The 26,258-nt window shown below is 44.2% G+C and overlaps 1 protein-coding gene across 1 annotated transcript; it reads left to right on the forward strand.

Moving 5' to 3' along the window:
• Window positions 1-4,500: 4,500 nt before the first annotated feature.
• LOC120873297 (WD repeat-containing protein 87-like) lies at window positions 4,501-22,529 on the forward strand. Its single transcript, XM_040254108.1, has 9 exons — window positions 4,501-4,608; window positions 11,100-13,975; window positions 15,444-15,717; window positions 16,299-17,360; window positions 18,135-18,704; window positions 18,945-19,826; window positions 20,004-20,442; window positions 20,866-21,496; window positions 21,758-22,529. The coding sequence occupies exons 1-9, from the start codon at window positions 4,501-4,503 to the stop codon at window positions 22,527-22,529; spliced, it is 7,614 nt and encodes a 2,537-aa protein (XP_040110042.1).
• Window positions 22,530-26,258: the final 3,729 nt, after the last annotated feature.

The raw sequence follows: 26,258 nt of genomic DNA on the forward strand, positions 1-26,258 counted from the left end.
TTCAGGCTTCCACTGCTGTGGCCTGGGTTCAATCCCTGGTCGCACATGCATGCATGCTTATTAAGTTGCTTCAGTTATTTCCGGCTTTTTGAGAACCCATGGACTGTAGCCCACCGGGCTCCTCTGTCTGTGGGATTCTCCAGGCAAGAATACTTTAGTGGGTTGCAGTGCCCTCCTCCAGGAGATCTTTCCAACCCTGGGATCAAATGAGTCTCTTACGTCTCCTGTGTTGCAGGTGGATTTTTTTTACCACTGAACCACCAGGAAAACCCCCACAGCACAGCCAAAACAAACAAAAACAAAACCGAAACTAAAGCTCCCTTCTTGTCTCTCATCATAAACATGACTTTTATAAAGGACTGAGCAGCCCTCCTTCCTCTGTTTCCCAGTTTCTTGCAGCTGTAGTTACAAGTAGGAGGACCCTAATGATGAGACCCTCACCTTTGGGAAATGTAATTTTCCTCATATTTTTTACATCTGCCTCTGCTTGTCCCTCTTTATGCTCAAATGTTCCTCCATAGTTTCTATTATTATTTTTTAAATTAATTGATTATTTATTTTTGGCTGCCCTGGATCTTTGTTTTTTCCCCCTCGGGCTTTTTCTAGTTGTGGTGAGAGAGGGCTCCTCACTAGTTGCAGTGTGTGGGCTTCTCACTGCAGTGGCTTGTATTTTGCAAGGCACAGGCTATAGGGCATGTGGGCTCAGTGCATGAGCTTAGTTGCTCTATGGCATGTGAGATCTTCCAGGATCAGGGGTCGAACCCTTATTCCCTGTGTTGGCAGGCGGATTCTTAACCACTGCTGCTGCTAAGTCGCTTCAGTCGTGTCTGACTCTGTGCGACCGACCCCATAGACGGCAGTCCACCAGGCTCCTCCGTCCCTGGGATTCTCCAGGCTAGAACACTGGAGTGGGTTGCCATTTCCTTCTCCAATGCATGAAAGTGAAAAGTGAAAGTGAAGTCGCTCAGTCGTGTCCGGCTCATAGCGACCCCATGGACTGCAGCCTACTAGGCTCCTCCGTCCATGGGATTCTCCAGGCAAGAGTACTGGAGTGGGTTGCCATTGCCTACTCCACTTAACCACTAGGGAAGCCTTTTTTTTTTTTTTCTCATACTTTCTTGTTTCCAGTTCCTATTTCATAATTGCCCCCAATTTCAGCTGCTTTTCTCAGTCCTTACATGTAACTTATTCTCTTCCAATTATACTCATCTCCTGGTTTTGCTGAATGTGGAGTTTGCAAAGATCTTTTCATTCTTTTTCTTGTTTTTAGATGATTTTCAGAATAGAAAATGGTAATAATGGTAATAATGATACTTTAAAGCTTCTATGTTTTTAAATATTTGATTTGTTTCTTACTAACAGCATACAACTATACGTTATTCATTTTTGAAAAAATATAATCTGAAAGTTTGTCTTTTAAAAAATTATTTATTTTTAATTGGAGGATAGTTGCCTTACCATGTTGTGTTGATTTCTGCCATATATCAAAATGAATCAGCCATAGGTATACATATGTTCCCTCCTTCTTGAACCTCCCTCCCACCTTCCACTCTATCCCACCCTTCTAGATTGTCACAGAGCATGGGGTTGAGTTCCCTGTGTCATACAGCAAAAAAAAAAAAGAAAGAAAGAAATCTGTTTTACATATGATAATGTAAAGGTTTCCATGCTACTCTCTCCATTCATCCCACCCTCTCCTTCCCACACTGTGTCTGCAAGTCTGTTCTCCACGTCTGTGTCTCGACTGCCCCCTTACAAACAGGCTCACCAGTACCATTTTTCTAGATTCCATATATATGCATTAATATACAATATTTGTTTGAAAATCTTTTACCTAAAGAGTTTAGTCTGAACTTATTATGATGATAACATATTTAGATTTGTTTCTATCACCTTATTTCTATTTACATGACCTCTTTTTTCCTTCTTATGTTTTGTCTTATATTTCCCCTATTGGATTGATTTATATTTCTTTTATTTCCTATCCCCTTCCCCCTGGTTAAATCATACAGTCTATTTGCTTCTTTGTTTTTGGTGGTTTCCTTAGATTTTTTTAATATACACCTATAACATAATATTAAATATGGCTTTCAATGTTCTGGGAATTTCATTTGAGAACAGCAGATGTCAGATAACCTCTGCAGAGCATGCTAAGACCTTGTAAAGGAGATTTTTGTTACCCCTGTAGCTCATTACCCTCTCAGGTGCAGATTTTAAATAATTTCTTTAGAAAGGATTATTTGTATGCTCTGTGGTATTTCTCCTTCCTTCTCTTCTTTGGGAGATAATGTGTCAGAGAATTATTTGGAGAGCTTGATGATACCCATTCAGTTATCTCCTGAATATGGAGGTGTGTACATTCTCAACTCATGCATGGAAAAAAGATTTAAAGGTGTGTAAGCTTTCATGAAGCTGGTCATAAGCCAGCTCTGTCTGTGGAAGTATCACTCTCCAAGCTAATGGAGGAGTCTCAGTTCTGGGTCCCTAGCTCTCTTTTCTCTTTACTTATCTATTTAGTTTTGTCTGTGCTGGGTCTTTGTTGCTGCACACTGGCTTTCTCTGATCATGGTGAACGGGGGCTACTCTTCACTGAGGCGTACAGGCTTCTCATTGTGATGACTTCTCTTATTGCAGGGCATGGGCGCTAGGCACACAGGTTTCAGTAGTTGCATCTTGTGGGCTTAGTTGTGGGATCTTCCTGAACCAGGGGTTGAACCTGTGTCCCCTACCTAGGGCAGGCAGATTCTTAACCACTGGACCACCAGCGAAGCCCTGGGTCCCTCTATCTCGTGGCCCAAGTCCTCTCTCCTCTCTTAGCCAAGGCAGTACTACCCTAATTCCCAGCCATTACGGTCAGTTTGAGGCTCTGAAAACTACGCCTCTTCAGGAGCATCACAGAAGCAGTTTGCACTTATTGTTGTGTCTTTCTCCCTAACCCTTTCTTCATTTCTGGCTCCTGGAATTGAGCTACTTGTTATTCTACCCAGCATCTCTAAGGAGTGTGTAGTAGGAGACTTTCAGCTTATTTCAGTCTGGCATCTTGTTCAGCGTCTGCCTTCTGTGTTGGATAGTAAACTCCATGCAGGCAGATAGACATTCCTGTTCACTGCTTTGTCTCTAGCCCTTAGCACAGAGCCTGGCATATACTGAACGCTGAGTGAATCTATGTGGAACTGATGAGTGACTTTCACATACATGAAGGCTTCAGTTGTGATGAGGATAGAGACAGTTGTGTCTACAAAATTATGTCTTAAGAAATGAGCATGCCAATGAAGAGAGTTACAGGAGGGCTGGAAAGCCGGGCTCCTGTGTCGTTTTACCTGTGCTACAACTGACTCACTTAAGCTCACCTAACAGCTTGCTTTTGCTACATTTTTTCCTATTGTAGATTTCATAAAAACCCCTACTTCATTTCTATCTTTTTTTAGAAACCATATTTAGGTATAATTTGCATGCACTAAAGTATACCCATTTAAGTGTATGTTTCGGTGAGTTTTGACAAATTTATATACCCATGTGACAACTACGAAAGTCATGATATAGAACATTTCCATCACTGCAAGATGTTCCCTTTTACCCCTGGCTAGCTGCTGCTGCTGCTGCTAAGTCGCTTCAGTCGTGTCCGACTCTGTGCGACCCCATAGACGTCAGCCCACCAGGCTCCCCCGTCCCTGGGATTCTTCAGGCAATAACACTGGAGTGGGTTGCCATTTCCTTCTCCAATGCACGAAAGTGAAAAGTGAAAGTGAAAAGTAAAATTGAAGTCGCTCAGTCATGTCCGACCCTCAGCGACCCCATGGACAGCAGCCTTCCAGGCTCCTCCATCCATGGGATTTTCCAGGCAAGAGTACTGGAGTGGGGTGCCATTGCCTTCTCCGACCCCTGCCTAGGCAATCCCCCAAATTCTTAGCCCCAAGTAGTCACTCATTTGCTCTCTGTCCCTAGAGGTTCAATGAGTCCTTTCTAGAATTTCATATAATAGATGGAATCAAGTAGTATATGTTCTATAACGTTTCAGGGATTCATCCATGTTGCAAGTATCAGTAGTTCACTCTGACCCCTATTTGTTCTGTTCTGTTTTGGCTTCACTGGGTCTTCGCTGCTGCACTCAGGCTTTCTCTAGTTGAAGCAAGCAGGGGCTATTCTTCCTTGCAGTGTGCGGACTTTCCATTGCAGCAGCTTCTCACTGTGGAGCGTGGGCTCAATAGTTATGGCACATGGGCTTTGTTGCTCCTTGGCATGGGAAATCTTCTCGGAGCACGGATGGAATCCGTGTCTCCTGCACTGGCAGGCCGATTCTTATCCACTGTACCACCAGGGAAGTTCTGGCCCCTATCTTTCTGAAATAAGAACTTCTCCTGTTTCTAAAGGACTAATTTTGCTTCTGCCCTTCTCTAAGTTTCCCTGTTGCTCTTCTCTCTCTCAGTTTCCTTATTTTCCAGTCTCACATCAGACATTGTAATTCAGTCATTTTTGCTCCCACAGATTCTATAATCCAAGATGTCTTTTAAGTGCTGGGATATCACGAGAACGTCAACATCACCCAGACTTATTCCTGAGTGGAAGGACTTGAAACCCCTCTTAAAGGGCATCCTGAAGGATAAACAGGTGACGTATATGAGAGATACACGCATGGTGGGCTTGGACTAATTCTCTATCCCTGCCAGGGCAGCCTGTGGCAGGAGCCACATGTGATCCACTTTGGAAGGGCCCTCTCACAGCCCTAAACAACTCCCAAGTCCAGTTAATATGATAACGTTAGTTATAATTAGAACATGTGCAGCAAAATCTAAATGAAAACCAGAAAATGGCCTTAAATGGATTAAACAAGCAGGAGGCATCTTTGTCTTACATGCTGTCAAAGAATCATGTTCTTTTTTACTCCTTTTTTTTTAACCTGTTTAGTATTCAGCTTTCTATCATAAGGGTACAAGATAGTTGCCACACTTCCAGCTTTAAATTAAAAGCAGGTAAAAGAGAGAAGGTCAGAGAGCACAGGGTTGTGCCAGCCTTGGTACCATGGTGCTACTCTGCTATCACTGTTGTTCAGTTGCTCAGTCATGTCCAACTCAGTGGCCCCGTGGACTGTGTAGCACACCAGGCTTCCCTGTCCTTCACTATCTCCTGGGGTTTGCTCAAACTCACTTCCATTGAGTCAGTGATGCTATCTTACCATCTCATCCTCTGTCGCCCACTTCTCCTTTTGCCTCAATCTTTCCCAGCATCAGGGTCTTTTTCAATGAGTCAGCTCTTCACACCAGGTGGCCGAAGTGTTGGAGCGTCAGCGTCAGTACCACTCTCCAGAATTTCTGAGTCCATGATCACCTTAATCAAGTTCCAAGTTTTATCGAGATGGAAGGAGGAGGAAGAGCAAGGAGTGGGGATTGACACAGAGTAGGTAACAGTAGTGCCAGGTACAGATACACTGCTTGGGCTTAAGATATCCTTTTCTTTTAGAGTTCTTCTGTAGATGAGCATTGACAGTGCTGAATGAGTGAGTAAATTATTTGTACATGAAGTCTGGAAAGGAGGAGAGGAATGGTGATTAACTAAGGCATAAAGAGTGTGCTGCCTCTATGGGTTCGCAGAGTCGGACATGACTGAAGTGACTTAACAGCAGCAGCAGCAGCAAAGGGTGTGTAAATGAGGTTTCTGGTTCAATGAAGAGGGAAGATCATGATCAGACACCATGATCCTTTCAACTCTGTGGCTGTCCCTGAATCATGCTTGAAGTTCTCCATCTCTCTGTATTCTCTCAGAACATACAAAGATCTGACAATGACAATTTTAGGGAGGATAGAGATTCTGAGTTGTGGATAATGGCTTCAGCACTGTTTCAAAGCCTCTGTGGATGTAAGCAGCAGGCATGATGGGCATTTTGAGTAAAGAAGTATTAATACTTGGAGTATAAAATGAAGCAGGGCAAAGGCTAACAGAGTTCTCCCAAGAGAATGCACGGGTCATAGCAAACACCCTCTTCCAACAACACAAGATTTGAATCTACCCATGGACTTCACCAGACGGCCATACCCAAATCAGATTGATTATATTCTTAGCAGCCGAAGATGGAGAAGCTGTATACAGTCAGCAAAAACAAGACTGGGAGCAGATTGTGGCTCAGATCATGAACTCCTCATTGCAAAATTCAGACTTAAATTGAAGAAAGTAGGGAAAACCATTTGATCATTCAGGTCATTTGATCATCCAGGTCATCATGACCTAAATCAAATCCCTTATGATTATACAGTGGAAGTGAGGAATAGATTCAAGGGATTAGATCTGATAGAGTGCCTGAAGAACTATGGACAGAGGTTCGTGACACTGTACCATCCCCAAGAAAAAGAAATGCAAAAAGGCAAAATGGTTGTCTGAGGAGGCCTTAAAAATAGCTGAGAAAAGAAGAGAAGCTAAAGGCAAAGAGAAAAGGAAAGATATACCCATCTGAATACAGAGTTCCAAAGAATACCAAGGAGAGGTAAGAAAGCCTTCCTCAGTGATCAGTGCAAAGAAATAGAGGAAAATGATGGAATGGGAAAGACTAGAGATCTCTTCAAGAAAATTAGAGATACCAAGGGAATATTTCATGCAAATTTGGGCACAGTAAAGGACAGGAACAGTATGGACCTAACAGAAGCAGAAGATATTAAGAAGAGGTGGCAAGAATACACAGAAGAACTATACAAAAAAAAAAAAAAAAACACTTAATGACCCAGATAACCATGATGGTGTGATCACTCACCTAGGGCCAGACATCCTGGAATGTGAAGTCAAGAGGGCCTTAGGAACCATCATTATGAACAAAGCTAGTGGACATGATGGAATTCCGGCTGAGCTATTTCAAATCCTAAAAGATGATGCTGTTAAAGTGCTGCACTCAGTATGCCAGCAAATTTGGAAAACTCAGCAGTGGCCACGGGACTGGAAAAGGTCAGTTTTCATTCCAACCCCAAAGAAAGGCAATGCCAAAGAATGTTCAAACTACCGCACAATTGCACTCATTTCACACGCTAGCAAAGTAATGCTCAAAATTCTCTAAGCCAGGCTTCAACAGTACATGAACTGAAAACTTCCAGATGTTCAAGCTGGATTTAGAAAAGGCAGAGGAACCAGAGATCAAATTGCCAACATCAGCTGGATTATAGAAAAAGCAAGAGAGTTCCAGAAAAATATCTACTTCTGCTTTATTGACTATGCCAAAGCCTTTGACTGTGTGGATCACAACAAACTGTGGCAAATTGTGGGAAAAGAGATGGGAATACCAGACCACCTTCCCTACCTCCTGAGAAATCTGTATGCAGTCAAGAAACAACAGTTAGAACTGGACATGGAACAACAGACTGGTTCTAAACTGGGAAAGGAGTACGTCAAGGCTGTATACTGTCACCCTGCTTATTTAACTTATATGCAGAATACATCATGAGAAATGCTGGGTTGGATGAAGCACAAGCTGGAATCACGACTGCCAGGAGAAATATCAATAACCTCAGATATGCAGATTACACCACCTAGATTATACCACCCTTATGGCAGAAAGTGAAGAGGCACTAAAGAACATCTTGAAGAAAGTGAAAGAGGAGAGTGAAAAAGCTGGCTTAAAACTCAACATTCAGAAAACTAAGATCATGGCATCTGGTCCCATCTCTTCATGGCAAATAGATGGGGAAACAGTGGAAACAGTGAGAGACTCTTTTCTTGGGCTCTAAAATCACTGCAGATGGTGAGTGCAATCATGAAATTAAAAGATGCTTGCTCCTTGAAAGAAAAGCTGTGACCAACCTAGACAGCATATTAAAAAGCAGAGACATTACTTTGCCAAGAAAAGTCCATCTAGTCAAAGCTATGGTTTTTCCAGTAGTCATGTATGGATGTAAGAATTGGACCATAAAGAAAGCTAAACAGTGAAGAACTGATGTTTTTGAACTGTGGTGTTGACGAAGACTCTTGAGAGCCCCTTGGACTGCAAGGAGATCCAACCAGTCAATCCTAAAGGAAATCAGTCCTGAATATTCGTTGGAAGGACTGATGCTGAAGCTGAAACTCCAATACTTTGGCCACCTGATGTGAAGATCTAACTCATTGGAAAAGACCCTGATGCTGGGAAAGACAGAGAAGGCAATGGCGCCCCACTCCAGTACTCTTGCCTGGGAAATCCCACAGATGGAGGAGCCTGGTAGGCTACAGTCCATGGGGTCTCAAAGAGTCGGACACGACTGAGTGACTTCACTTTCACTTTTCACTTTCATGCACTGGAGAAGGAAATGGCAACCCACCCCAGTATTCTTGCTTGGAGAATCTCAGGGACGGGAGCCTGGTGGGCTGCCATCTATGGGGTCGCACAGAGTCGGACATGACTGATGTGACTTAGCAGTAGCAGCAGCTGGGAAAGATTGAAGGCAGGGGGAGAAGGGGACGACAGAGGATGAGATGGTTGGATGGCATCACTGACTCAATGGACATGAGTTTGAGCAAGCTCCAGGAGTTGGTGATGGACAGGGAGGCCTGGCATGCTGCAGTCCATGAGGTCACAGAGTTGGACATGACTGAGTGACTGAGCTGAACTGAACTGAACTTGAGTATTTCACTTGCCAGCCTAGGTGGTCATAGTGCACATTCTAACACAGAGAGACTTGGGGAGTTAAATTCATGGACGATTGTTCAAGAGGCAGGTATAGCATGAGTGTCTGCTGAGAAGAGGGACTTCCAAAGTAAAGTTATTGAGCCTCAGCTTTGGTTAGTCAGAATGAGGAGTTCACATATGCTTGTTATAAGGATATCCTTATATGAATAAGGATATATACCCTAGGAAGATGCTACAGTCACTAGAAGGTAGTGTGTATTATACTAGTAACATGTAGAAAAGAAACAAACTTCTCTTGAGAGATGCATGAGTGTGAAGGGTGTGTGCACATGTGCACACACACACACTCCACTGGGTCAGAATTCAGAATATTGGAGCTGAAGCACAGCTAACTGTGTTGTCAGCAACATGTTTTCCATGGATGCCGAGAATAGTGAAGGAGGTGTATGCCACAGGGTCTAGTTGTCACACATGGTGGGCATTCCACGTGTGTGAAGCATGAGTTTCCCAGATGTGACAGGAGTGGTCCTTTGGGTGCAGGCAGGAACTTAAAACTTTTGGTCCAACTGTGACAGGGAGCGATATTTGCCAAGGTTGAGTTCCTTTATCATTCTCATATAGGATTGTATTTCTTTTGAAGATTTTATTTTGTATAGTCACTTGTTAGAAGGCTCAGTAGTAAAGAATCTGCCTGTCAATGCAGGAGACAAGGAAGACACGGGTTCGATCCCTGGGTCGGGAAGATCCCCTGGAGGAGGAAATGACACCCCACTTCAGTATTCTTGCCAGGAAAATCCCATGGACAGAGGAGCCAGGCGGGCTACAGTCCATGGGGTTGCAATGAGTAGGACACAACTGAGCGACTGAGCATACGTACATACAAACATATAGTCATGTGTTAGTTGTTTGCTTAGCACCTGTTCCACTGGACTCTTACCTTTTAAGAGCTTAGCCCATAACTCTTTTGCTCAGCATCATATCCCCAATGTCTGTCATAAACATACCACCAGCCTTTCTCAAAGGTGGTACCTCATCTGACCCATAGGACACAGACAATGATTTGAGGGGCTATTTTCTCAGTTCTCTTAAGGGTGGTACATAACTAATGGCATTCCTGATGCACAGGGAAGAATTAATACCTATTATCTAGAATAGATATGTGGGGGGTTGGGGCTTACTTCTCTCACAGAACTTTGGTGAGGAAGGCTGGCAGATACTGTGATGAATTAGGATGAGGGAGGAGAGGGTAGCTCCCCCAGTTGTGCTTTCTAGAAGTAGGGTGAATAAATGTTGGTTAGCGAAAGAACAGATTTCCACTAATCCCTCAATAAATATTCATTAAATGAATGAGTATGTGGGGCTTCAACCCTCTTAGCTCAGGTCACTCCTCTCTCTCAGGTTGGTGAAAAGACAGAGGGAGATGTGAATATGCTGAGCGACTGGACTGAGATTCTATGCCAAGAGTCTCACCATCCTGAGAGCAAACCTTTCATCTGCTTCTACTCCACTGATGACAACTATTTTGTTTCCTTAAACTGGGTGGAACTGTATTCAAAACAAATGCAGGTAAAGTGACCTCATCCTTTTCCCTTTCATTTTTTTTTTTTAAAATTGTATTTATTTATTTGGCTGCACTCACTGGGTCTTTGCTGCTGGGCTCAGCCTCTCTCCAGTTGTGATGAATGGGGGCTACTCTCCAGTTGCAGTGAGCGGCTTTCTCATTGCAGTGGCTTCTTTTGTCATGGAGCATGCACTCTAGTGCATACACGTCTCAGCAGTCATGCTGCATAGGCCTTCTAGTTGTGGCTTGTGGGCTCTATAGCACAGACTCAATATTTGTGGTACACAGGCTTAGCTGCCCCACAGCATGTGACTATTCCCAGGCCATGGAGTGAACCCGTGTCCCCTACATTGGCAGGCAGATTCTTAATCTCTGGACCACCAGGGAAGTCCCCTACCTCGTTCTTAATCCACTTTACATGCATCATACTTAAACTGCCCTCATCTCAGGATGCTGAGGGTGATTCTAAGCTAGGTCATTGTAATACCCCTCTCCATATACCAATCTGACCTGGACGCAGTGATCCGTCTTCCCCTCTAGTCATCAGGTTGACAGAATTCACATTCTCCATAAAGTAGGCTAAAGGCCAAGGAAAGAGCCTTAAGAATAGTGCTTCTATCACACACCTGACTCCTAGCATCGGGAAACTCCCGAAGTCAAGCTATTCAGTCTTTTCTTAGACCCACAAGAGGGAAAAGGGATCTAAACATTCAACTTTTTTCTACCCCTCATTTAAAATTTTTATTTATTCAGCTGTCCCAGGTCTTAGCTGCAGCATGTAATCTTTGATCTTTGCTGGGGCATGTGGGATCTGGTTCCGTGACCAGGGATCGAATTCAGGCCCTCTGCATTGGGAGCACAGAGCCTTAGCCACTGGCCCACCAGGGAGATACATTTACCCTTCACGCTGGGGAGTAGGCTTCCTCCATGGTGAGGCTTTCATCTCTCATCTTATTCTAGGCAGTACTCTGGATACAGAAGAAAGCTGCAGAAATGGAAGGAGTGATAAAAAAGATAAAGCTCCATGTGATGGCTCAGGTGCCACCCATCCAAGCAATGGTCCACATAGCTCCCCATCACATGTTAATTGCTTACTGTGATGACATACGCCTGCGGCTCTTTGGGGATCACCAGCAGGGGTTCACATCTCTGGGTATGGTCCCCTGTCGTTTCTCCATCAGCTGCCTCAGCTATGACTCAGAAACTGAGATGCTTCTCTCTGGCACCCTGGGGGCTGTGGTCACCTGGTTTATCTTGCCAAATGGCAGGGGCCTGCAAATGGCCCAAACTGTGCCTATGGCTGGTGGTGAGCTTGTTCAGGGCTTTTCCCTGAATGGCCCCCCGGGCGCCCTGGTGGCTCATTGTGAGAATAAGCTGAGAGTCTTCACCCACCAAGGTCAGGGCCAGCTGGAAGAGGTGAAGAAGTTCACTCCTATCAACAGTGGCTCCACCATCACCTGCTCCTTCACTTGTTTATCTCAGGGCTACTTCTATGTTGGAAACAAGGATGGAGAAATCCATGCTTGGGGTCTAGACAGAGGTAACTTCCTCCACAGCTTCCAGGCTCATTCATCATCAGTGATATGTATCCAAAGCCGGTCAGAGACCTATACCTTACTAACAGCGGGCGGTGAAGGTGTAGTGAAGGAATGGAACCTTGCCTTTGGGAACTTGCTGCGGCAGCTGGATATTAGCAAGAACATGCAGAGACTGCAGTTCATTGATAATAGCACCTTTTTCTGCCAGACTAACCACAATTTCTCATTGTATCACCTGCGCTACTTTTATAGCCTCTTCAATGTCTGTGGTTCTGCTCCCCAGGAGGTGCGGCGGGTCTGCTGTGGCCATAACTGGACTCGGATCCTATGTGCCACTAAGGATGGTCTGTTGCGCTTCTTGTCTCCAGTAACGGGAGATCTCCTGGTTATCACCTGGCCTCTACTTATCATGGATAAGGCTGTGGCTTGGGCCTATGACTCACACAGAGAGGAGCTCTTTGTGGCAATAGATGGTTCAGAGGTGCTGGTGTTTGATGCAACACGCTCTCCTTGCACAGCCAAGTATCTTATGTGTCCTTCAGTAAACCCTGGGGATAGAGTCAGATGCCTGGCCTATGGGCACTACCATTTGGGGAAGGGCCTTGTAGGACTGATGTTCAGTGGGCATGACAGCGGCACTGTGAGAATCCTCTCCCATTACCGTTGTGCCCGAGTAGCAAAGAGTCTTCACTCTGGGGCAGTCCTGGCACTGTCTACCCTGGAGGGTCCCCAGGAGTACTCCTTGCTCTGTTCCTATGGCATGGATAATATTGTATACCTCACAGAAGCTGTGCTGCGGGGGAACAGGGTAGTCCTGCAGCCTGTCAACAAAATTATCTGTGTTTGGCCCCTAAAACACGTGATACTCTTGCCAGGTTCTGTGGGTGCCATCACTGAGAACCACCACTGGCATCTCTGGAGTTATCAGGACTTCCTGACATCTCCAGGATCAAAGCAGAGATCTGACTTTAAAGAGACAAAATGCCTGCACCAGTGTGCCATCACTTCATTTGATGTCTGCCTTTCCCTGAAACTTTTTGTCACAGGGGACAATGGCGGCTTAGTCCGGATCTGGGACTTCCATGGGAAACTCATAACTGAGTTGGACTCTGCGTTACATTTTGGCCCACTCTGCTTTGCCAATGACCGGGGTGACCTGCTTTTGACTTTCAACCAGAGTCTTTACCTGGTATCCTGCTTAAAACTGCTCCCTCCAGCCCAGCTGATTCACCTAACTCTCCTGAACAATGCAGATGACATACAAGAAGCCCCTAAACCCTTCCTGCCTAGCTTCTTCTTTTCATTCGAAAAAGTATTTGTACCCAAATTTGTCTACTTTGGTCAAGGGTTGCAGGAATTACAGGGGCTAGAGGCCCTTGTTAACAAGCGGATAATTGCCTTTGACCATACTGTGCCCCATGTTGTGGAGGAAGAGAGGCCTAAGTCCTCTGTGATGCAGGAGGGACCCACATTGCATTTTTTGGAAGATAAGTATATTGATTTTCCTATTCTTACTCCCAAGCGTGATCATCCCCCATTCGTGGTTCCTCCTCAGTTGCGACTGGCTGGCTGGGATGGGTTGAAACCTTACCAGATATTATGGTGTTTCTTTGGTCAAGGGCGGCCTTGGCCCTTTCCTCCAGATGGCTACATCCCCAACTCAGTGATCCGTGCCCGTCTTTGGCCTGAAGGTACCCCCGTCTTCTTGCACTGTGATCTCCACTCATCCTACCAAGATAAGGACTGGGACATGACTGGACTCAGCAGAAGTCAGGCACTGTCACCTGTGACTTCAATAAAACAGAAAATCTCAAAGAGGAAACCAGACCAAAAACCTATGCTGGGAAAACAAACTTTCTTTGATATTATTGTAAACTTGGCCAGTCAAAATTGGATGGGAAGAAAACTGGATGAAGGACTTATCAATACTATAATTGAGACCATCCTCAACCTCACAGTTTACTGTTCTATAGAGCAATACAAGACATATATCAGTATCCTGGCACAGATTTTTGCCTCCCATCAAGTATCTCCAAGGTGGCATTCTGAAACTGCTTGTCGCCTCATGGAAGACACAACTCATTCCAATCCAGAGGTCCGGGAGACAGCCTGGGAGGGATTGGAGAAGCTAGGCTTCATGAGCCGTCTCTTTGCGATTCCCCTGGCTGTGGGATTGATGGACAGTGATAAAAATGTGCGGGCTAAGGCCTTATACCTTATGGTAAGAGTCACGGGCATCCAAACTAAGAGCATGCTGATAGCTCTGCTGAAGAGACGAGGCACTCTCCAGGAAATGCAGTAAGTCAGTAACCTTATCCCCTTCTGTTCCTTCTGGCTCCTAACCTTCAAAATCTGACTACTTCTTTTCCTTTTCCCACAACTTTTTCTGTTCTTTTCCTCTGCCTGTGTTCTTTGTTTCTATTTGCTTCCCCCCACACACACACTGTCTATCCCTTACTGACTTAAAAAAAAAAAAAAAAAAGCACAACATGAGAGTCAGGAGTTAAGTTTTATTTGGGCAAAATGAGGATCATAGCTTAGGCTATGACAGCATTTCAGATATTTCTGAGAAAATGCTCCAAAGAGATGGGGGGTGCTGTGCAGGGGGAGGTCAATATATATGTGATTTTGGTGAAGGGGGAGTTCATACAATCAAGTGCATATTTTTGCAGAAGGTTTCTGCTAGTCACAAGGAGCAGATGTCATCATGAAGGAATCTGGTGCTTTTCTAGATATGAGGAGATGCAAGAATTGGGCTCATACATTAAAAAGAATGAAATAATGCCATCTGCAGCAATATGGATGGACCTAGCGAGGGTCATACTGAATGAAGTAAATCAGACAGAGAAGGAGAAATATCATATGACATCCCTTATATATGGAATCTAAAAAGAAATGATACAAATGATCTTACAAAACAGAAAGAGACTCACAGACTTAGAAAATGAACTTAACGGTTGCCAGGTGGAAAAGATAGTTAGGGAGTTTGGGATGGTCATGTACACACCGCTGTATTTAAAATGGATAACTAACAAGGACCTATTGTATAGCACATGGAACTCTGCTCAATGTTATGTGGCAGTCTGAATGGGAGGGGGTTGGGGGAAGAATGAATACATGTATATGTATGACTGAGTCCCTTTGCTGTTCACCTGAAACTATCACAACATTGTTAACTGGCTATATACCCATAAAAAATTAAAAGTTTAAAAAAGAAAAAAAAAAGGAATTGGGCACATAAAATCAGTTCCTGAAAATATCTAACTATCTAAAGATCTGTTCTGCCAGTTTTTCCAGAGCAGACTGCTTTATTCCTGATCTCCACTCCTGAACACAGTTCAGCGTGTGTTGATGGTCAACAACCACATTTGCACATGACTTAATCCTTGTAGAGGCAGATGGCAAATGTCCTTGGCAAGTGGCAATTTGTAGCTGAAACCCTCTTTTTCTGTCCATTGAGTAGCCTGCTCTTCCATCATTTCCTCATTTCCTTAAGATTCTTCGAGACTCAAGTCCCCAAATCACCCAACTAAAGAAGCATCTTGGGTCACTCTGACTACTCTATTCCTTGCTGTTGTAGATTTTTACATCTTTATCCATCTTTTACCTTGAACTACTCTGTCCTAGATGGTTACTTTAGCCCTGCCTCTTCCACTATCCTTAACCACTACCTCCTTTTCCTCTTCTTCCTTCTTCTCCTCCTTTTCCTCTAATTTGGTTTTATTGATGGCTCGGTATAAGCCTTGTTTTACCTTGACTTTTGCAGGGAAAACTTTATTGGAGAAATCTCTCTGGATCAGCTGCTGGGAATTCAAGCTAATGGTATCCAGTACCTGCTTACTCAGGTGGAGCAGCGGTTAAATGAGAACCTGACCTTGTCACACAGAGAGGAGAAACCTCCTTTGGTTTTAGTTATATCAAGGGATCGTGAACCTGATGAACAAACACTCAAAATTTGGTCAGAACCTGCAAAGATCACCAAACCAGATCAAAGAATGACACATGTTACAGCAAAGAGCAAAAATCTCAGTATGTACGGGGTAACATATTGGGTATATTTGGGGCCCACTTTAGGGCACCAAAAGGCAGGGTCAATAAGCCCAAGTTATATAAAAAGATACCAGTGGTGACAGACTTAATTAAGGACTCTTTCACAGAAAGTAACCTTTCTGGGAAAGATCTACCCCATAACAAATTTGTTTTTATTGTTTAGTCACTAAGTTGTGTGTGACTCTTTTGCGACCCCATGGACTATAGCCTGCCGAGGTCTTCTGTCCATGGAATTCTCCAGGCAAGAATACTGGAGTGGGTTGCCATTTCCTTCTCCAGGAGATCTTCCCACAACAAATATCAAGGTCTCATTTCTTTGTGCTGTGCTGTCCTAACTCACTTCAGTCCTGTCCAACTCTTTGGGACCCAATGGACTGTAGCTTGCCAGGCTCTGTCCATGGGATTTCCCAAGCAAGAATACTGGAGTGAGCTGCCATTTCCTTCTCTGGGGGGTCTTCCCACAACAAATACCAAGTCTTATTTCTTTAAGGATATGGAAATTGGGATAAAAGAGCAGGCACTTCTGGGCCATAAAGCTTTTGTCGTCTGTAGTTTTTGTTACCTTTTACAGCAGTTCATTGAACTAGGTGTGTCAGAGGATCTCACTCAGGACTTCTGTGTTTTTCTCAATTACTTTTCTCCCAATATCTCTGCAGTTAAAAAGGACATGAAAGTTTCCAGGAAGCAGGGAGAGACAGAATTGAGCCCTGTGTTGGTGACTTTAGAGCATGAAGGTGAACAGAGAGAAGCCAAGGAATCAGATCAAATTGACATTCAGGATGTTGCCTCAGAGCCAGACCTGTCGCTAAGTACTCTCAGCCCAGTCACATCCAAAGAGGATGCTGAATCAAAGGAGGTTGTGTTGGAGGCCAAAAAAGTCACAGAACCCACAAAAGCCTTGGAGATCAAAAAAGCAGTGAAGGCCAGAGAGGCAGTGGAGGCCATGGGAGTTATGAAGGCTATAGATCAACAGGACATGAGAGATTATGGAAAAGTGATCCCTAAGGCACAGAGACAAGAAAACCTGAAAAAGCTCTGGGAAAGAGCAATGAAAAAAATCCATCGCAAAGTAAGTGTGAAGTTGAAAGAGAAGAGAAAATTGAAGGAAATTCCAGAAACAACTGCAGAAGAGCCCAAGAAAGAGGTTATGCAGGTTGCTGAGCAAGAAGAAGATGCAATGAAGGTATTTAGAAAGGATGGTCATGGTTTGTCTGGGATCCCTGGCCGCACGACCAAATCAGAAACCAGATCTTGGCGGGATGACATTTGCAATCTTGTGACCTCAAGGATAGCAAGTTCCAGTCCAGGAATGTTAAGGGATCTGAGTCAAGAGTTGGTGAACTGGGCTCAGGCAATCCTTGCTCCCCAAGAGCCCAGCTGGGATCTCTTCCAGGAGATTTGTCCTCTTTTAAAGGACTCATCAGAACTGGATGACATGGAGATGGAAGAAACACCTGTTGTAACAGAAGTGGTTACAGAGGTTGTCAAGGAAGAAAAGACAGTAGGACTTGGAGAACAAGAACAAAGAGCTAAAAAAATGTTAAAGAAAGGCAAGGTGTCTTCTAAAGTCAAGAAAAAGAAAGTTGCTTACTTAGATGATGACCAAGTATCAGACAAAATGAGATTCCAAAAAGTAAAGACACTAGCTATGCAAAAAGGGAAAATAATTGGGGAAGCAAGAAAACTGAGTAAGCAGGATTTGAAATTAATGCAGGGAAAAGAGAAACCGACCAAGGACAAGAAATCGATCCTTCAAAAAGAAAAAAGTGCTGAGGAGGAAGAAATATCACCCATCTCACAAAAGAAGTTAACCAAGGCAGAGCAGAAGTTAGTCCAAGGAGAAAAGAAGGGAACTGGAAAAGAAGAGGAACTACTAGGAAAAGGAAAGAGGGTGAACTGGGAAAGGGGAAAGGTCACCCCGGGACAAAGGACATGGTACTGGGAGAAGGTTACGCTGGACCACAAAGAAGGTAGGCAGGCCCAGGAAGAAGGGTTGCCTCTCTGGGAGGAGAGGAAGTTGCTCCATGAAGAGGAGGAGCTGATGGAGGAAGAGGAGGAGCTGATGGAGGAAGAAGAGGAGCTGATGGAGGAGGAGGAGGAGCTGATGGAGGAGGAGCTGATGGAGGAGGAGGAGGAGCTGATGGAGGAAGAGGAGGAGCTGATGGAGGAAGAGGAGGAGCTGAGTGGGGAAGAGGAGGAGTTGAGTGAGGAAGATGAAGAGCTGAGAAAGGAATTGGAGGTGCTGGGTGAGGAAATGGAGAAGCTGATTGAGGCCCTGGGGGAGCTCAATGAGGAACTAGAGGAGCTGGGTGAGGAAGGGGAGGCGCTGACCCAGGAGAAGGAGGAAATAATCCAGAAGCTAGAGAAACAAATTGAAAAAATGATGAAAAACTATCGCAAAATAAAGAAACAAATGGGGGAAACGGAGAAACAGGTTGAGGAAGAGGCCTGGGAAAGGGAAAAATTGGCCCAGGAAGAGGAACATTTGTCTAAAGAAGAGGAAAGACTGTCTGGGAAAGAGGGAAAACGTACATTAAAAAGACGCAGCTTGGTAAAGCAAGAGATGAAATTGATCCGAGAAAGGAAGAAATCGTTCATGATAGAGAAGAAAGAGGCCCATAAAAAGAAACAAATCCAAGAAAAGGAAAAGCAAGTTGAGAAACCGGAGAAAGTAGACCAGGAGAGGCAGGCTAAGGAAAAGGAGGAAGATGCCAAGGACAAGCAATTAGCCAGGAAAAGACAGAAACTAAGCCAAAAAGAGGAGGAAATGTTTGGAGAAAAGGAGAAACTGTCACAACAAGAAGTTAAACAGATCCAGAAAAAGGCAAGCAAATCTTGGGAAAAGGAGGGAGGGACCCAGAAAGTGGAGAAAATAACCAAGAAAAAGAGACGACAGATCTCAGGGAAAAAGGTGGATCTAGGAGAGAAGGGAGAGGCTGGGGAAATGGAGACACTGTCACTGAAAGAAGAGAAACAGGCCCAGGAAGGAAAGAGACAGGATCAGAAAAAGGAAAAATTGACTCCCAAAGTAGAGGAAGCAGCTGAGGAAAAAAACCAACTAGTCAGAGAAAAAATGAAACTGGTCTCAAAAGAGAAAAGTAGAGAGAAAATTGAGAAAGTGTCCCCCAAAGAAGAGAAATGGGTCAGGGAAAAAGAGAAGAAAATCAGACAGGAAAAAAAGGAAAAAAAACAATGGGCCCTACCAGAGGCGAAACAGGCCCAGAAAGAGAGAATACGGGGTCAGAAAGAGAGTGAGCGAAGAAAACAATGGGACTGGAGAAAAGATAAATTGTCCCAAGAAGAGAAGAAACAAGCCGGTGAAATGGACAAAAAGTCCCAGCAAAGACAGGCAAGGGCTTTAGAAAAAAGACTGACTCAGGAAGACAGTATTATGGGCAAGGAAGAGATGAATATTGCCGAGAAAGAAAGGGCAATAGCCAGGGAAGGAATTGGTGTAACTAAGAGAAAGGAAAAAGCAACTCAAGAAGAAAAAGAAACTATTGAAGAAGAGGGGAAACTGGCCTATGACGTTAGGGCCAAGGAGATGGGTGTTGCTAAGGAAGAAAAGAAAAGAATCCAAGAGGAGAGTATACAGGGAATGAGGAACCTGGATATGGGGGTGGGGATTAGTTCTGAAGGAAGAGAGACTAGTTCCAGAGAAAAAGATAGAAGGAAGAAAGGGAGTCACCTGATGCGGATCCTGGCTAAAATAATTAGAGAAATTAATAAAGTGCCATTGAAAGAAACAGGAATACCTGAGGAAGATCAATTGTTTTCTGTGGGAATGAGTGAAACTGATGGCCAGAGGTGGGAATTTTCTAAAGAACCAGAGGAAATAACCAGAGAAGAGAAGCAGCTGGTTCAGAAAGAGAGAAAACTAGAAGACGACAGACTAGCTACTGAAGAGAGAATACTGACTGATGAAGAGGGCTTAGAGGAAGACCAAAGGTTATTAGAGAAGGTCCAGGAAAATATACTGTTAGATAAAACCCAGGTAGAAAGTATGTTGAAGGAGGCTCAGCAGCAAAATCTGTTAGGAGAAAAGAAGCTGGAGAAGCTTCTAAAGATAATCAAGGAGAAGAAACCAGAAAAGACCCAGGTAAAGTGGTTATTAGAGAATATCAGAGACATACTATTCGAAGGCTTATCAGAGAGTTTGATAGAGAAGGAAGTGGAAGCTCCAACTAAGAAGAGGATAGATGAGGAGAGGCTCATTGAAGGAGAGGAGGAGGAGGAGATTCCGCCCAAGAAAGAGAAAGGGAAATACCTGATGAAGGAGGAAAAGAAAGTAAGCCTGAGTGAAGAGGAATTGGAGGAGAGCTTGGCTGGGAAGCATAAGAAAAAGAGTTCAACCCAAATAAGGAAAAAGGAAAAGAAACTGACTCAGGAGAAAGAGAATAAGGTAAAAGAGGGCCCACATGAGGAAGAGATGGAGCTCTTCAGCAAGGAGAAAGGTGGGGACCCACACATGGAGGAGGGGGAGGAGGAGGACCTCAGTGAGGAGGAGAGCCAAAGTGAGGAGGAGAGTCTGAGTGAAGAGGAAGAGAGCCTGAGTGAGGAGGAGAGTCTGAGTAAGAAGGAAGAGGAGGGCCTGAGTGAAGAAGAGGAGAGCCTGAGTGAGGAGGAAGAGGGCCTGAGTGAGGAGGAGAAGAGTCTGAGTGAAAAAGAGAAGAGTCTGAGTAAGAAAGAGAAGGCTCTGCGTGAGAAGAGTCTGAGTGAGAAAGAGGAGGAAGAAGAAAAAATGGAGAAGACAGAGAAAAAACAGGAGGAAAAGAAGGCAAGACAGAAGGATGAGGAGAGTATGAGTAAAGAGAAGGAACAGCCAAGAAGACGGACAGAGGCAATGCTCCCAGTAAAGCAGAGAGTATGGAAAAAAGAGCTCCCAAAGGAAGGAGTGAACTTATCGAAGCCAGCGACAGTAAGTGAGGTTCTTGCTGAGAAAAGGGAACACACAGCTAAAGAAGAAATGGCTCCTAGAAGAGACAGATTGCTTTATGGACAGGTAAGTCCCACAGTTAGGGATAAGATTATGTGGCCAACAATTATGAAGAGCTCCCTCGAAACACCATTTCCTGTGGCCCCGGGAAAAGAAGAGGGAATGGTCCTCAAAGTGTTAGGGCATCATTTTGATTTGGAAGGACAGGAAAGTCAACTTCTTAAAGCACAACCCGTGACAACATCATGGGGAAGACAAGAGGATGTGCTCTTGGAGAAAGGCAGGGGCATGTTTTTACAAGTCATGGGAATGGAGACACAGACCCCAAAAGGCCTCCACAAGCCAAAGTCTCACTTACTTGAAATTATCAGAGAATCACAGAAACCTAAACGCAGGCCCAAAGATGGCATGTGGAAGTGGTTCTTAAAGTCTCAGGATTCTCAAAAGGGCAAGACTGAGGGCCAGGCCCCTGCCCCTGCCCCAACCCCAACCACAGCCCTGTACCCATCCCTTACCTCTATGCCAGCTAAAAGGCTTGATTCCCCAGATGAGGACTGGATTAGTAATGTCTTAGTAAGACTGGAAGCAGGAGAACAACTTTCAAGGGACAGTTTCCATAGACTGAGCCAACTCCTCAAGCACCTCACTTCAAAGGGATATTTGAAACAGACACATCTGTACAGTCTTAAAGCTGTGGCTAAACGCCTCCAGCAGAACCTACAAGTAGGTCACAGAGATATATCACGACGCTATAAAGATGCTTTGAGCCCAGTATACATAAAAGCGATCCCTCCAATCAGAAGGAAAGAAATGGAGAGTTGGGGAGAGCCATTCCCTATCCATGAGCCAGTGTTACTGTCAGCTACTAAGAGGACTCAGACCACACAGGATCTCAGCTGGCATCCCTTAGCTGAGTCTTATAGGAAGGAGCAGGAACAGCAGTTATCCACTGCTGTCAAGAAGGTAAAGCACCTTTATCAAACCAGAAAGGATGTTCCTACAGCCTTCTATCCCTCTATGGATAAAGAGTCCTTGGACATCCGAGCCTTGGGGAGAAGAAGTGAACTCCCCACACTTCACAAAGCAAAGTCCCGGCCCATCCCTACATCAGCATTGCCATCAGTGACCTACAGGGTTCAAGATCCAAAGGCTCTAACTTGGCTTCTTTTAGGAGAGCCTTACAGGAGTGCACGGGCACAGCAGTTATCCCATGTTCTCCAAGAGATGGGAATGCAACACTTTCATCCTGCCACAAGAGATATTTTCACAGGTGCCCATGCTTCTGTGGGAAAACAAACTCTGGCACTGATGTTTCAGAACGATCTCAGGGCTCTGAAGGGTGAAGGTAGGGCCCTCAAGCTGCCCCAGCTGGAAAAGAAGGCACAGCCTGTCTCTAAATACAAGGAAGAGCTCCCCCAATGGGAGACGTTCGTGGCCTTGTACCATGTTCTGCGGATGTTGCAGAAGCGATATGCGAGAGACAGTGCTGCGTGGATGGAACAGTTTAAACGTCTCATGGACTTGTACCAGCTCAAGTCCCCCCGAATCCAGAGGCTGCTACTGGAGTTGCTGCGGGGAAAGAGACTCCAACCACAACAGACCATCTACGAAGACACTGCAAGGATCAAGGAGTTGGTGCCTGGTGAACGGTTACTCTCTGACCTGTTGTGTGGTGGTTCTCATACGCCTGCAGGTCCCCTTGAGTTCCAGAATGTTGTACCCTTGCCTGGGCAGAACAGAGTGCATACTATTCAACCCACGGGCATTGCCCAGTATGGATTCTTAGAACTTGCCTGGAAAAGGCTACCAAGGGTCAATCCTTACCGTAGGGAGAGGCTGCCCAACATCCCTACCCCCACTCTCTGATTTGGTTGACTATTAAGATTCTGGGGTCTTACTGGAAAATAAGACCCAGCCACAAGTTTTAAGCCTCATTACCTGGTACCCACTTTAAGGTGAGGATAGATATGGACTCCTTTTCATTCAGCTCCAGAAACCTATTAATACATACTAAATAAAATGACATTTCTCATTTGTAACAAATTTGTTATTCAGTCGCTAAGTTGTGTCCAACTCTTTGAGACCCCATGGACTGCAGCACTCCAGGCGTCCTTGTCCATTACTGTCTCCTGGAGTTTGCTTAAACTCATGTCCACTGGGTCAGTGATGCTATCTACCCATCTCATCCTCTGCTGCCTTCTCCTTCTCTTGCCTTCGATCTTTCCCAGCATCAGTGTCTTTTCCAGTGAGTTGTCTCTTTGCGTCAGCTGGCCAAAGGATTGGAGCTTCAGCTTCAGCATCAGACCTTCCAATAAATATTCAAGGTTCATTTCTTTAGGATTGACTGGTTTATTCTCCTTGCAGTCCAAGGGACTCCCAAGAGTCTTCTCCAGTACTACAATTTGAAAGCACCAATTCTTCAGCACTCAGCCTTCTTTATGGTCCAACTCTCATATCTGTTCATGATTACTGGAAAAACCATAGCTTTGACCATATGGAACTTTGTCAGCAAAGTTATGTCTTTGCTTTTTAATATGGTGTCTAGGTTTGTCATAGCTTTCCTTCCAAGGAGCATCTTTTAATTTCATGGCTGCAGTCACTGTCCACAATGATTTTGAAACCCAAGAAAATAAAATCCAACAAATACTTTGGCTTATTTCTGTTCCTCCCCATGCTTAGAATCCCCTAAAAAGTAGACAGGAAAAAAAAAACAACAACAACACCTTTGTCCTAAGAGAAGTAAAAGGCAAAGGAGAAAAGAAAAGATATACCCATTTGATTGCAGAGTTCCAAAGAATAGCAAGGAGAGATAAGAAAGCCTTGCTCAGTGATCAATGCAAAGAAATACAGGAAAACAACTGAATGGGAAAGATTAGAGATCTCTTCAAGAAAATTAGAGATACCAAGGGAACTTTTCATGTAAAGATGGGCACAATAAAGGACAGAAATGGTATGGACCTAACAGAAGCAGGAGATATTAAGAAGAGGTGGCAAGAATACACAGAAGATCTGTACAAAAAAGATCTCACAACCCAGATAATCATGATGGTGAGATCACTCCCCTAGAGCCAGACATCCTGGAATGTGAAGTCAAGCGGGCCTTAGGAAGCATCATTATGAACAAAGCTAGTGGAAGTGATGGAATTCCAGCTGAGCTATTTCAAATCCTAAATGATGATGCTGTTAAAGTGCTGCACTCAATATGCCTGCAAATTTGGAAAAGTGAGCAGTGGCCACAGGACTGGAAAAGGTCAGTTTTCATTCCAATCCCAAAGAAAGGCAATGCCAAAGAATGCTCAAACTACCACACAATTGTACTCCTCTCACATGCTAGCAAAGTAATGCTTCAAATTCTCCAAGCCAGGCTTCAACAGTATGAACTTCCAGATGTTCAAGCTGGATTTAGAAAAGGCAGAAGAACCAGACATCAAATTGCCAACATCTGCTGGATCACCAAAAAAGCAAGAGAGTTCCAGAAAAAATCTACTTCTGCTTTATTGACTATGCCAAAGCCTCTGACTGTGTGGATCACAACAAACTGTGGGAAACTCTTCAATAGATGGGAATACCAGACCACCTTACCTGCCTCCCAAGAAATCTGTATACAGGTCAAGATACAACAGTTAGAACTGGACATGGAACAACAGACTGGTTCTAAATCAGGAAAGGAGTATGTCAAGGCTGTATATTGTCACCCTACTTATTTAACTTATATGCAGAATACATCATGAGAAATGCTGGGCTGGATGAAGCACAAGCTGGAATCAAGACTGCTGGGGAAAATATCAATAACCTCAGATATGCAGATTACACCACCTAGATTATACCACCCTTATGGCAGAAAGTGAAGAGGCACTAAAGAGCCTCTTGATGAAAGTGAAAGGAGAGTGAAAAGTTGACTTAAAACTCAACATTCAAAAAACTAAGATGATGGCATCTGGTCCCATCACTTCATGGGAAATAGATGGGGAAACAGTGGAAACAGTGAGAGACTCTTTTCTTGGGCTCTAAAATCACTGCAGATGGTGAGTGAAATCATGAAATTAAAAGATGCTTGCTCCTTGAAAGAAAAACTATGACCAACCTAGACAGCATATTAAAAAGCAGAGACATTACTTTGTCAAGAAAGGTCCATCTAGTCAAAGCTATGGTTTTTCCAGTAGTCATGTATAGATGTGAGAGGTGGACTATAAAGAAAGCTGAGCACCAAAGAATTGATGTTTTTGGACTGTGGTGTTGGGGAAGACTATTGAGAGTCCCTTGGACTGCAAGGAGATCCATCCAGTCCATCCTAAAGGAAATCAGTCCATCCTAAAGGAATATTCATTGGAAGGACTGACGCTGACGCTGGAACTCCAAACTTTGGCCACCTGATGTGAAGAACTAACTAATTGGGAAAGACCCTGAAGCTGGGAAAGATTGAAGACAGGAGGAGAAGGGGATGACAGAGGATGAGATGGTTGGATGGCATCACCGACTCAATAGAGATGAGTTTGAGTAAGCTCCAGGAGTTAGTGATGGACAGGGAGGGCTGGCGTGCTGCAGTCCATGAGGTCACAAAGAGTTGGACACAACTGAGCAACTGAACTGAAGACGGACCAGTTTTCCATTCGGTGGGATACATCCCTTGGAGGGCAGGGGCCAAGGTTTGATCACTTTTTGACAGGAAAGCCTGTCCTTCACTCAAATTCTTTGGTTGTAATTTCCTTTCCTCAAGAGATCTTGGAGGGAGTGTTTGGTACAGGTGGACTTTTATTTAGTGTTAATATGAGAGGAAGGAAAGAAGACCCACAATTTTGTCCCTTTATAAATGTTGTTTTTAAAAGATTTATGGTTGTGCTGGGTCTTCATTGCTGCATGTGGGTTTTCACAAGTTGTAGCGAGTGGGGGCTACTCTCTAGTTTTGATATGTGGGCTTCTCTTTCTGTGGAGCACGGGTTTTAGGCACGCTGGTTTCAGTATTTGCAGCAGGACTCAGTAATTGTGGCTTAGTTGCTCCACAGCACGTGGGATCTTCCCAGACCAGGGATCGAACCTGTGTCTCCTGCATTGGCAGGCAGATTCTTTACCACTGAGCCACCAGGGAAGTCTAAACTTTGTTCTTAAGTTCTTCAACATTTCTGATTCAGTGTTCTCATGTACATCACAGGGATAAAGAGTGAAATAATGGCTGTGTATCAATTTGAATTCAGAAGAATTCTAGCCCTTGCTTTACCATTTATTAGTTCTTTAATCTTAGTTTTTGGTTTTCTCAAAGTAAAATGGTGACAATAATGTCTACCTAAGTGAAATGCTTAATTCAGTTCCAGGAATTCAGTCCTTTTCCTCTAATGGGTAGCTATTTTTAATGAGATATAGTGTAGAGATAAAAATGTAGGTTCTAGATTCAAACCAGGATTTGAATCCCTGCCTTTCAATTTAAAATGTAATCTCAAGTCAATGATTTCACTTCTCTAATCCTCAGTTTTATCATGTGCAAAAATAGGGCTCATTATGAGGTTCAAATGAGATCCTCCCTATGCCCATTTTAGCATACTGGGAGCACAGGAAAGGAACTGTAGGCTAGACAAAGGGCCTGAAACCTCAAGAGAGATT

This window comes from Oryx dammah, unplaced genomic scaffold (assembly GCF_014754425.2).
Source record: "Oryx dammah isolate SB20612 unplaced genomic scaffold, SCBI_Odam_1.1 HiC_scaffold_13, whole genome shotgun sequence".
Classification (NCBI taxonomy): Eukaryota; Metazoa; Chordata; class Mammalia; order Artiodactyla; family Bovidae; genus Oryx; species Oryx dammah.

Excerpts from the sequence above, each read along its gene's own strand:
- LOC120873297 (XM_040254108.1), top strand. The coding sequence starts at position 4,501 with ATGTCTTTTAAGTGCTGGGATATCACGAGAACGTCAACATCACCCAGA. Across the intron at positions 4,609-11,099 it reads GCATCCTGAAGGATAAACAG|GCAGTACTCTGGATACAGAA; the intron begins GTGACGTATATG and ends ATCTTATTCTAG. Across the intron at positions 20,443-20,865 it reads TCTGCGTGAGAAGAGTCTGA|GACAGGAAAGTCAACTTCTT; the intron begins GTGAGAAAGAGG and ends TTGATTTGGAAG.